The sequence below is a fragment of the Miniopterus natalensis genome, chromosome 13 (genome assembly GCF_054644295.1).
Source record: "Miniopterus natalensis isolate mMinNat1 chromosome 13, mMinNat1.hap1, whole genome shotgun sequence".
Lineage (NCBI taxonomy): Eukaryota > Metazoa > Chordata > Mammalia > Chiroptera > Miniopteridae > Miniopterus > Miniopterus natalensis.
The window spans coordinates 10,350,191-10,362,772 of record NC_142093.1 but is presented as its reverse complement, the minus strand read 5'-3'; the positions used below and the strand labels follow the sequence as shown (position 1 = coordinate 10,362,772).

General features: G+C 52.9%; 1 protein-coding gene across 1 annotated transcript in view; it reads left to right on the top strand.

Moving 5' to 3' along the window:
* The window catches only part of DNMT3A (DNA methyltransferase 3 alpha), a 99,326-nt gene that overhangs the window by 23,923 nt on the left and 62,821 nt on the right, over positions 1–12,582 (top strand). The window contains exon 2 of the mRNA XM_087823406.1: positions 1,871–2,124. Within this exon, the coding sequence (XP_087679532.1) occupies positions 2,062–2,124 (63 nt within the window). The 5' untranslated portion in view covers positions 1,871–2,061. The remainder of the gene's footprint in view (positions 1–1,870; positions 2,125–12,582) is intronic.

The window sequence follows — 12,582 nt, the reverse complement described above, 5'->3', positions numbered from 1 at the left end:
GATGAGGAAACGGCCAGAGAAACCTGAGTCAGGACTAGGACACAGCCTGCTGACTCCGGGCTCTGTTTTCTCACCAGACTCTGCCTCTCTTAGCTTCCACATCCTTTTGAAGGTTTTGATGTGGGGGTGGTTGGGGGTGTTTGTGCTAACAGACGGAGTGGGTTTGAGGGGGACTTGCTGGTTTATAATGGATGGAAGCCTCGTGGAGTGGAGTTCTGGGTTGGACCAGTTCTCGAGTTGGCTTGCAGGAGTTGTTTCTGTAGGTGGTGTAAGTTGTGGGGACAGATGTCATGGAGACCCCTCAGAGCTTTGGAGAGAGAGAGCTCTGGATCTGAGCCTCTGCTTTGACACTGAATATGGACAAATCCTAACCTTTCCAAGCCCAGATTCACCTGTAAATGAGGGACAGTAATAATACTAGTAGCTGCCCAAGGGAGGAAGACCTGTCATGTGCTTAGCATAGTGTCTGACACATGGAGCTCTCATCATCGCCATCTCCCCCCTCCTGTGATTGGGGCAGTGGACATTCACTGAGCCAGCACTGTGCTAAACTTGGAAGCATGCATTGCACCTCAGGCTTCCTAGGGCTCACCTGTGGGGCGTGGAGCACCTGCAGCCTCTCTGGGTTTTAACTGTCCTGGTCCTAAGGAGGCCCCCCCAGCTTCAGCTTCCCCCTCCACATCCTGGGCAGAGCCAGGACTGGGGCACCCACCTCCCAGCCAAGTGCCTGTCCCTGGGGAAGGAGCTGTGCCCCAGGGAGACCCAAGCCTGTGCTTTCTCTGCTTCCTGGTTTTCCAGGGAGCCTGGCTGGAGGGGGATGGGAGGAGAAGCCCTGGAGGGAGGGGGAGCCCAGGGAAGCAGAACAGGAACTGGAAGGGGAAGGGTGTGGGTGGGCTCAGATCCAGCCTGCCTCCCACTTTCCTCCCCCTGCCAATCCCCTCCCCGGCCCTGGCTGGCGCTCTGGAGGCAGGGGTTTGGCCCACATCTCCTGTGTCTAAGTGCAGAGGGTTGAAGCCCGCAGCACTCCAACCCCCAGCTGAGGCCTGCGGCTTTGTTATTTCACTGGCATGAGGCCCACACCTGAGGCAGGGAGGGTGAAAATCCCCTAAAATTCAGCTGTGTGGGTTCGAGGGCCCCCCTCAAGCCTACCAGTTTCTGAAAGCAAATGGGGTGGCAGAGAGTGGGCCTCGCATCCTCTCTCTGCGTGGCCGTGGCTTCTCCAGCATACCGGGGTGTTCTCACCCCAAAGCACTACAGACCTAGGCCCTTAGCCTGGCCGCAGCCAGAGTTCACTCTTAGATTTCTCTGAGCCCAAGCGCTGGTCCTAAAGTAAGGTGACATTCATTTCGCTACATCCTGTATACTGCCGTGCTCATTCACTTCCTCCACATGGGGTGCGAGCGGTGTGGGGGTGGCGCTTGGAGATCAGGAGGAAAATGTAGCTGGGCTGGGGACCTCTGGGATTTCCCAGGGGGTGGTTGGGGTGGGAGGGTTATGGGAACCTTTCAAAGGAAAGAATAGAAGTGAATGAAGTGAAGGGAGGAGGCGGAAGGCAGCTGAAGTCCCAGAAGTGGCTCCCACTGAGCCACAGCAACGTGGACACCCGGGGAGACTGTTGCTGCTGCCTCAGAGGCAGGAGGTGGCCCTGAAGGAAGCCAGGCAGTGCCGTGCCTCTGTTTCCCCCGCTCCCTGGAGGGCTAGGCTGGCCTGCGCTGCTGGTGAGACTGGGAAGAGGCGTGAGGTCAGAGGAACAGTCCTTGCAGGCCAGCACGGCCCTGGGGCTGAGGGCCTAGCCTTGAGGAGGGGTGGGGTCAGGCGGGCCGGGTTGGGGGTGTCCTACCCTGCTGACCCCTCTTCTCTCCCCCAACAGGTGGAGCCATCAGAACCCCAAACCCAGGCAGCCTGAGGCAGAGTTTCACCTGCCTTTTCCACTCAGCACTCGGATCTATGTCTAAGTTTTAACTCTTGCTTACAAAGACTACGAGAATTCCTTCCGCAAAACCAAGCAGCCCTCCAGCCCCGCGCAGCCCCAGCCTGCCTCCCACCACCCAGCTGCCCGCAATGCCCTCCAGCGGCCCCGGGGACACCAGCAGCTCCACTCTGGAGCGGGAGGAGGACCGCAAGGTGAGCAGCTGGCTCTGCTGGGGACCTTCTAGCCAGAGCCCAGGTGGGGGAGGGCCTCTTCCCAAGTCACAACAGCTCAGGTGTGCTGAGCGCTGGACCGCGCCACTCAGTCTTCACACAGGGCACAGCCAGGACTGGTAGCCCTATTTTGGTGACGAGGAAACCGGCTTGGAGAGGTCAGTCAGATCCTGGTGGTAGAGTGGGGATTTGAGCCAGGTAGTCAGGCTTCAGGACCCAGACTCCCCCTCCCACCCCCATGCCCCGTGGTGTGTGAGCAGAGGTTCAAACCCTAGGTCTGTGCAGTTGTTGGGTCGGCCTTGCAGAGTCCCCAAACCTGGATTCCTTTTACTAGCTGTGTCCTCAGGTGAGTCACTTTACCTGTTTTAGCTGCCTCTGTTTCTCCAAGGGATCCACTAGCTTCTGGAAGGCCAAAGACAAGTTCAGAGGGGCTCGGTAGATGTGAAGTCATTGAGGGCACCCCCTCCTGCACAGACAGTCAGGCACAGGGCTGCGTTGTGCTGTGCTCGGTGATACCAGTCACCATGGAGATGGTGATTTCCTATCCCCCACCCCCACCCCAGGCTGCCCGTGGAGCTAGTGACTTCCTTGTTTTTAGAGCTCCACGAGGGGTGACCTCTTGGCCCTTCTGCTGAACTTCCGGGTGGGCCTAAGTCAGATAGACAGGCTCAAAACTGGTGGGAGGGAGTGCTGCTGGGTCTCTACAGGCTGCCTTAGGACCTCACGAAACTGTGCCACCTACAGGCAAAGCCCACTGCACCCCCCTCAGGCAGTGGAATAGTAAACCCCACCCCCAACCTTCTGGGGAAGCTGTGCCAGCCACTGGCCTTCCTGGGGTGTCTTATCTGCCATGCCCTTGTCCCCACAGTTCTCTCTGCCTGCTACTCTTTCCCTGAGCAGGGGTGAGGGGTGGTGGTTTTTGGTGGTACCAGGGAGTAGTAGGGCGTGTTCGTGGGGCACAGTTTGTCTTTCTGGAATCAGGGTGGATACCTAGTACCAGGTGCGGGGCCCTGAGCACTCTGAGGAGTGGCAGGTGAGACCTGCTCCCTGCTCACCTTCTTCCTGGGCTTGCTCCTTTTTTAGAGTGTGTTTCTGTTTTCTGGGTAGTTTCCATCAATTTGGTCCTTTAGGGACAACCCTTGTAACAAGTGGGGCAAGGACAGATGGCCCTAGTTTGCAGATGAGGAAGCTGAGCCCAGCTACTCAGTGGTGGGTCCAGATGGGAGCCTGGTCTCCCTCCTCCCGGATCAGAGCCTTTCCCACAGAGCCTGCCTGTGTGGGTCCTGGTATGGACACACACACACACGCACGCACACACACACACACACAAACACACACACATGGGTGCGTGGGAGCATGAAACCCAGACACCTGCCTTCCCAGCCTGGAAACCTACTGGGTGCCATGGAGGAGCGCATACCCAACAAGCTGGAAAGAAAGTGCCTGGTGCAGCCCTCTGGGCAGAGCTTCTAGGGGCTACAGGTCCTGCCGCCATAGAGTTGGGGCCATCTGTGGCCACCTGTGCTCTTGAATGGCAGCTGTGGCCGTGGATAACTCCATTCCTCCTTGAGCCTGGCTTCGCTCCTCTGTTGGATTAGGTGACCCTGACCCTCCTCCCCTGGTCCAATGTCCTGACTGGTGCTGACACAGCTTTGTGTCCATGCACCTGCAGTTGGTGATCAGCTGTCCCCCACAGGTGGGGAAGGTGGGAACAGCCGAACCAAATTCTTCCTGGTACTAGACTATGCTGCCCTGGGCAGCAGAGCCCCTGCCCTTCCAGGAGGAGCAATAGATGGGGCTCTCTATTATGACAGTTCAGAATAGAGAAAGAGCACTGGGTAAAGAGTCAGTAGTCCCAGGTCTCAGCCCTGCACATGCCACTTTCCGAAGATGTAACTTCAGGCCATCTGGGCTTGCGTTTGCTCAGCTGTGAAGTGGGGATAGTAACTCTAGCTGTGCCTGTTCTACAGGGTAGTTGTGGAAGTCAGATGAGGTCATGGGCATGGAAGTGCCCTGCAGACAGCAAAGTCTGGTCCAATTATGAGGGATTACGATTGCTATTATTATCTACCCATAGTAACTGCTCTGGCTCAAGTGGCAACAAACACATACCCAGCCCCAGATCCCGGTGCAGATAGAACGAGCTGGTAGACAGGGGCTGGGGCACGGCACGCCCACAGCACACATGCTGGCTCACCTGGAACACCTCCCTGGCACCTCTGGGCTGGCTCCCAAAGCTCCAGGGAGTCACCCAGGAAGGGTGGGCAGAGATACTGACAGCTGCCCACTGCTGCCTATGAAAGGCAGGCCTAGGGTGCCTTGTTGCTACAGAGGAGGAAGATGGGCTTGGAGCCCAAGGAGCCTGGCAGAGTTGCCAGGGGTACCTGGCACAAAGCAACTACTTGGGAGCCAGAGGGAAGGGGTGTGGCCACCCACTGGCCCCTTCACTGCCTGGCCCCACGTGCCCTTCCAGCCACCCTCCAGACCACGCCTCCATGCACCTTTCACTCCTGTACTTCCTGGAGCTGCCAGGCCTTTGTTTATGCTGTTTCCTCTGCTTGCAATGCCCTTTCCCTAATTTTCTCTCTCCTCTGGTCAAAGCCCTTGCTTCAGTCTGCCTTGAATTACAGTTAGTTGTAAACCAGTGGTTCTCAGGATGTGATTCCAATCCATTCTCCCATAGATGAATACTTAGGTTGTTTCTTAGCCATTGTACGTAATGTTGCAATGAACTAGGGGTGTATGAGGGCATAATGCTAAGGGAAGTAAGTCAGAAAGGGAAAGACAAAACCGTATGAATCCACTCATGTGGAATCTTAAAAAAAACTGAACAAACAAACCAAAACCAAAACAAACTCAGAGAACCAGAGGATAAAAAGCTTGAGGGGTAGGCAAAGGGGGAGGGGTTAATTATATGGTGATGTGTAGTAACTAGACTTTTGGGGGTGATCACTTTGTAATGTATACAGGTGTCAAATTACAATGTTGTACACTTGAAACTTACATAATAATTTTAAAAATGTAATTCCTAAACCAGCAGCACCTGGAAAGGTTAGAAATGCAAAAGCTCAGGCCCCACCCCAGACCTGCTGAATCAGAGGCTCTGGGGAAAAGGCCCAGGATTCTATGTTGTAACCAGCCCTCTAGGGAATTGGAGAAATACTGGTGTGGATAGTAACCAGCCCCGTGGAGGGCAGGGCCCCAGGCCTAACTAACACAGAGTAGGTGCTCAGGAAATATTTTGCAGATAAAATAGAAAAGAAAATGAGAGTGGGTAAGGCCCCTTCACAGGAGAGCAATCCTAGAGCCCAGGATCAGGCGGGCGGGGTGCAGAGCTGTGGGTGATGGGCTGAGGTGGCTACGCTGTGGCTGGGCATGCACAGAGAGGTCTGTATATGTGGTATCCGCCTGGCACCTGCCCACCATCCCTTTTCCCTGCAGCCCCGCCAGCCATATGGGGGGCTTCTTGGGGAAGCTGGGAGGAGGCAAGCTTTGGGGATATGAGCTCCTATGCTCTGGCCAGGGTGGGTCAGCTGAGTAAATGTGGGCCACAGCAGAGGGAACAGGAGCTGGCTTTATGGGAGATGGGTGGGAGGTGAGCAGCAGGGAAGCCAGGAGTCTTGGTGCTGGCTTAGAGGGGATTATTGAGGAGGGTTCTAGGTCCTGTGTGGAGGGGAAAGAGAGGGGCAGAGGGGACCAAGAGCATTCCAAGCCCTGGGGCTGGAAGGACCTCCTCAGATACCCAAATATGAATCGGTGACTGGCCAGGAATCCAAGCCTCTGGCTAGGTCCCTATCTTCTGCTTCCCAGTTTCTTTTGGCCAAGATACATTCAGTGCTGATTATCTGCCAGGTGCTCTTTTAAGCTCTGTACTTGCATTCTCTTGTTTTATTCCTAGAATTGCTTTATAAAGTAGGTGCTATTTTCATCACTTAATCTTATTAAAGACTAAACTGTTGCTCAGAGAGGTTATTTTGCTTGCCTAAGGCCACACAGCTAGTAAGTGGTGGTGCTGGGATTGGAACCCAGGCAGCCTGTGCTGTTGGCTTCTGTGCTCTTCAGACTCCCTTCTGCATTAAGGGAGATAAAGTAAATGGCGCCTCCTAGCTGTGATGCTTCATAGTCCCACCCACATTTCTTCTGCTGCAAGTTCAAGTGTGTTTGTTTGCGACTGAAAGGGTGGTCAGAGAATGCTTTGGTCTGTGTAACAGTATTCTTTCCCTGGGGTGGATGTCAGAGGCATTTTCATCTCCAGCAGGAACTCACATACACAGGCTAGCATGCATGATTGTGGGTTCATATGTATGTGTGTGTGCACGCACCCCCCCACACACATATACCTACTCTTCAATGAGTACACTGTTATGCACACATTGCTTCTCTTCTTCCCCCCCTCCCTCTTTGTCTTTCTTCAGTCTTAGGTACCTTTCCAGGTCCCTGGTAGGGCTTCACAAGTCTGTTGCAAAAACTGAGTTAACATTCCTGGAGGACCCAGTAAAGGGAAGAAGACAGGAAGATACTTGCCTGCTGGGTGATAGAAACTGCAGCAAGGGGAGCACACTGGCGCTGGGGGAGCACAGCAAGTGTGTGCGTCTGTGTATGCATGCATGTGTACTCTCATATAGGGCCATTGCTGTGGCCAGTGCTCCTCCCTCCTCACCTAAGTCCAACCCATAGGCCTGTTGAGTACTGATTTCTTTTGGACACCAACCACTTTCAGTGCTCTGGTACGAAAGCTTAGGGGCATCTTTGGGTGGGGTTTCCCCCAGCCCCACTCTCAGTTGTTCTTGCTGACCCACAGGTCTGTTGTCTGCCCCTGGGCAGCTCTGCCTTTATTATACTCAGATGCCCACACATTTCACTTGGGGCAGGCTCTTTGCTTTATAAGAGTCACTTTAGGGGTCGCTTAAATAGCATTCCTCTTAGTACATTTAAACAGTTATAGAAAAGGCAGCTTTACATTTACCTCTTCAGGAACACAGCTAATAATGGCACATCCATTTTTAGCTCAGGGGAGTCATTAGGTGCTTGGGCATGTAGAGCAGACATGTGATGTCAACTGTGTCCACCGCTAAGCTGACCAGGACCTACATTTTAGGCTGCAGGTTCTCTAAAATTCTCTAAGTTAGATATTATCACATGTCAAGTTTAGCTAACCTTGCAATCAATAGTCTTGAGTGAGGGTCAGTTGAGCCCTGGAGAGAGACCTGTGTTTGAACCTGGATTCTGCTGTGTGACTCAGTGATGTGACCTCCAAGCAGGGAAACAGGAGGTTTACATGAAATGATGTGTGAGTGCTTAACACAGGCCCTGGCACATATTAAACTAGTCTTATGATTTATTTTGGATATCTACCTATCTGCCTACTTCTCTGTCTGTCTGCACATTTGCAGTATAGGTCTACCAAAGCCTGAAGGATTGCCATGGGAGAATGCAGAAAACGCAGATAGGAGTGGGAATGGTGTGGGCTTAAAGTCTGCAGAGAACCCAGCATGTGGGCAGAAGGCTATTTCTTTCTGGATCTGCAGGCACAGGCAGGCCTGAGGTCCCTTCTCCCTTCACCCATTGAACAGAAGCAAAACTGAGGCAAGTGGCAGGAGACCTAACTTCTGATGGGCAGGGCTGTGGTTCAGAGGCCCAGGTGAGGAGCCACAGCTGGGACCAATGTCCCTTGGATCCCTCCTGCCCTAAGTGATCTGGCAGGAGATGGAATCCATCCCTGCCAAGAAGTGGGCCCCATGGGGCCAGGGCGGAGTTGGGCAGGGGAGCTGAGCTCAGCTCTGCAGAAGGGAAGAGGGCAGGCGGTGAAGTGAGCTGCAGTGGGGTGTCCTAGGACGATTGGGAAATGGGGGAATGCCCTTTCTGGCACCTAGACAGGGCACAGGGCCTGGTCATGCCCAGCAGCTGCCTCTCTGGAGAGCCACAGGGCAATTAGGGATATTGCTTGTAATCATCCCACTTAACATTTGCACAGGGTAGAAGGGCATGTAAAAGAATTTTCTTTGCCCAGCAATCAACTCACTTGATCCTCACAATAAGTCAGGAGGCACCTACTGTCATTATCCCATTTTACAGATGAGGTTAAGAAATTTGGCAAAGGTCACATGGCTGTGAAGTGGTTTTATCTGGATTCTTTACCTCCATAAAGCAAGGGTGCCTGGTGGGGTGGAGAGGAGGTGGTGGGCTGTGCAGAGCCTGGGTGGGCTGCTGAGGGAGTAAATGTGAGTGGTCTGGGGGTGCACAGGGCTGCTGGCAGGGAGTGGGCACGCTCCACATTGACCCTCAGCACAGTGTCAGGTACTTATCTGTTTACATGTTGTCTTTCCCTCTAAATTGAGCACCCTATTTGCTTATCTTTATATCCAGTACCCAGTAGGTACACAATAAATGTTTTTGAGCACACCTGTGGTCCTGGCCTCCCAGCTGCCCAGGGACCACAGAGGTGAGCACTGTGGGGCTGCAGTCTGCTGGGTATGTGCTTGGTGGGTTCTCATTCTGGAAGACAGTGAGGCCCCAGCATGGTACACAGGGTGCAGAGGAGGGCCTGGAAAACCCACAGGCATGGTCATCTTCAGCCATATAGCATTTACAGAGCACCAGCAGTATGCAGGGACTGAGAACCTGTAGGAGACTCAGAGGGGCCAACAGGACATGGCTGCTGCCCTCTAGGAGCCTGGTGTTTTGGGAGGGATGGGAGGCTTTCATCAATCATTATTATGAGGTCCGCTAGGCAGCCAATGAATATTTGTTGAATACTGTTGAATAATTGAAATAAAGGGGTGATAAGCTTTGGGAGGTGACTGAGATGGGGAAAAGCAGGGGCTTTGGAGGGCTGTGTGGAAGTGTGATCACCTACAGTGATTCTAGTGGCACTGTGTGGAATGTGGCCATTCACACCGTCAGCCTTTGTCCCTGCCCATCCTCCAGCAGCACACCCTGCCGCTTATCTGTCTGCAGGCCCAACCTGGGCCGGCCATGTATGTGAATGTGTGTGTACGTGAGTGCATGTGCACAGTGTGCCATGCGGGGTCCTGTGGCTGCAGCTCTGCAGACCTGGTACTCAGGCCGCCCAGAATGGGGTCTGCCGGCCGGAGGAGCCAGTTCGCTTCACTGAATTTCACAATCACAGACAGGCCCTGGGACACCAGCCAGCCAGCTGGCAAAGGCTGTACGTGCTTCTTGTCCCAGGGGGCCCGGGCAAGTGTCTGGCTAGATCCGGCAAGTTCATCCCCTCTACTCAAACACCAACTTGAGACATCTGCTCAGCGGATGCTGGGTCAGTAGCATCCGGTGTACATTCTGAAGGGAGCACCAGGGAGCACGTACATCTGGGTGGCTGTCTCTGGGGGAGGCCTCGTGGGATGTATCTCTCTTGGAGAGATTGGTACTGTGTCCAGGTGTGAGGCCCCTGGGACAGCTGTGTGTGATGTGTGCACGTGAATGCTGGTGTATGCCTTTACCTTGGTTTGCCTGCATGCTTGTAGTTTCACTGTGTGCACACACTCGTACTCAGGTGCGTCAGTAGCACACTGCATAGTAGGGTATAGTGGCATGTTGCAGTGGAAAGACCCAGGGGCTGGGAATAAAAAGATATAAATTTTGATTCTAAAGGCCTCACTTCCTGGCTCTCTGATCTCTGCTGGTTAGATAACCTCTCTGAGCTTCAGATTTCCCACCTGTCTAATGGGAAAAAAATAGTACCAGCTCTGCTCTCTGTAAAGTGTAAGAATAAAAATGAGGTAACATATGTGAAAATGCTTTGTTAATTACCACATACTGTACAAATGCAAGAGATTATTATCGTCGTAGCCCAGCTCATCAGAATGAGAAGTTGTGTGGCTTAAAATAATCTATCCAGTGAACTGAGTTAAAATGTAGGTCAAAGCATAGCCTCAGACATTGAGAGGGGCTGACGGTAGCTACATAATCTAACAGGCCACCAAATGTGGAGGTGCTTTGAAAGCTGTAAAGAGTTACATAAATGTAAAGTGACATGATTATGTTTAAGCCCAGAGAGTACATTTTAGTCACCCTGTTTCCTGATTTGGGGTCATAATGATCAGAGCGGCACGGGAACCTTGTGCATGGTTGTACTTGTACAGGTTTGTGGATTTGTGTGTGTGCCTCTGTGTGTGTGTGGACTCACTTATTGAGCACCTACTACGTGACAGTCACACATCAGGTAATTTTGAGTGCCTTCCCTGTGTCAGGTGCATCGGTCTAGACACATACCAGTGGAGGTATCAAGGTGAATAAGACAGGCCCCTACCTCAAGGAGTTGGTGGCCTGGCCAGGACAGTAGCTGGCAGTTGCAGTGCTAGGTAGTGGGAACTATAGGAGGACTAGGAACTCATTGTAGATGGGAGATGGGAGGAGAGCCCAGGGGAAGGGGATTGAGGAAGTAAGCTGGAAAATTGAGGATTTACTGATCAACCTGAGGGAAAGGTAGTTGGGATAGAAGGAAAGGTCTGTGCCAAGGTGCTGGGGAGGGACGCGGCCCTCTTTTGCACCTGGCGCCGTCTGTTTGCACACAGGTGAGAGGAAGGCAGTGGACATACGAGTCCAGGGCTGCAGACCAGACTCTGAGGGGCCTTCCTTCACACAGACTAAGGAGCTTGGCTTGGTCCTGCAGGCTCCTGGGAGCTCCTCAGCAAGGGCTTAAGCTCTGCAGAGTGACATAATCGGCTTTGCATTTTGGAAAGATCACGGAGCCCCAGTGTTCTGAGTATCTCTGCCACAGCACCAGCCAGATGTTGGGGTGTGTCTGTACAATGAGTGATGCCTGCATCTGCAGGGCAGTGAGCTGGGATCTGCACGGGCAGGAGGGAAGATGGGGTAGGAGGGAGGGATGCACTTTTGTGAATAGTTCTGGTCAGGATGTGCTGTGGGAGTGGAGGAGGTTAGCAATTCTTGAGTATCACATGTCAACTTCCCATATATTACCTCATTTAATTGTAGCATCGCTATGAGGTAGATATTATTATCCCCATTTTGAAGGCGAGAAAAGCAAGACCCGGAGAGGTTAAATATTCTTGAAGTTATTTGTGAATAAAGAGCAGACCACAAAGTCCAGCCCGCCTCTGCCCTCCCAAAGCCCACCTACATAGAAGTTCAGCCCCTCCTGCTACTTCCCACTGAAAGGATTGACTAATTAGTTCCCTTACTTGACAGATGAGGAAACCAATCTGGGCTCAGATCTGTTCTGCTAAACTTGTTACTAGTTTCCAGCTGCTCTGAGTCCCTGTGGGTCAGATTCTCCCCTTTCAGAGTATTAGCGACGCCCCCTGATTCAGTGCTACTTGCAGATTTGATAAGCGTATTTTAAATTCCTTTGCTCAATGCATCGGCAAAGATATTGAATGAAACAGGTCCCATGACAGATGCGAGAATGAACCCCTTGCTACGCCTCGCCTCCTAGAGGGATGGAGCCACCTGCTCACCCTTCTCAGTGTGTTAGCCCCCTAACTGGTCGTGTGAACTCAGGCCTGGAGCAGAAGATATTGCCTTCCTCTTTGCCCTGTGACTTGTGACTACATCGAGGAAGAATGATATGTTGACCAGGAGTAACATGCTTTTCCCAAAGCCATGCTTCAGGGCCTGATGGAAAGGGCATGGGGTCACTCAGGCCTGGGTGCGAGTCCTAACCCAGTCTCTTATGGACTTTTGGTTCCTCAAGCACAGCCCAGGGGTGCCTGAATGCTGGGCCAGGCATAAAGCACCTTGCCCCACATGGTCTGAGGCATAGGCTCAGTACAAGGCAGCCTCCCTGGAGATCCCACACTCTAAACAGATCAGGACCTGGACAGGTGGTGTGGCATCAGGGCATTCCACTCCTTCCTCCTGGGCTGTGTTGTACTGAATTGAATTCAACAGGGGGAAAAATGTGCTGAGCACGTGTGGTGTAAGGTGAGGAATAACAGTAAGGCTGCAGATGGCATGGGGATTGCCTATCAGAGGCCCCCAAAGGCTTTCTCCACATGCTAATGGAAGCTGGGGCTTGCAAGTCCTGAAATGTGAAGTGCCTTTGTTTTGGGGGCATTTCTGCGTGGTAATCGTGGTTCTTTTTTGCTGATCAGAGGCTCTGATTGGCTTTCACGTCTCTGATTCGTTCAGAATAAAAGTGATAAAAATCAAATGAACCCTCATAAGAAGTGCAGTTTGTTATAAAGAAATGGTTCAGAGCCAGGATTGCTGGGCAGAAGGAGTCTTTCTGGATCCCATGCTGCCCAGGCTGATCCTGGTCCACTTTGGCACTGCCTCTTGTCTTCTGTCCTGTGCATTCCAGTCCCATGGGCCTGGCCACTAGGAATGGCCAGAGGCTGTACTGGGTCTTGCCTAGTGCTCTCCAGGCAAGTACGGGGGCTGGGCAGGCCTTCGGCTGCCCAGGAATATGTAAGCCCTTTCATCTGGGGGCCATGTGGAACACCAGCTCAGTGCTAG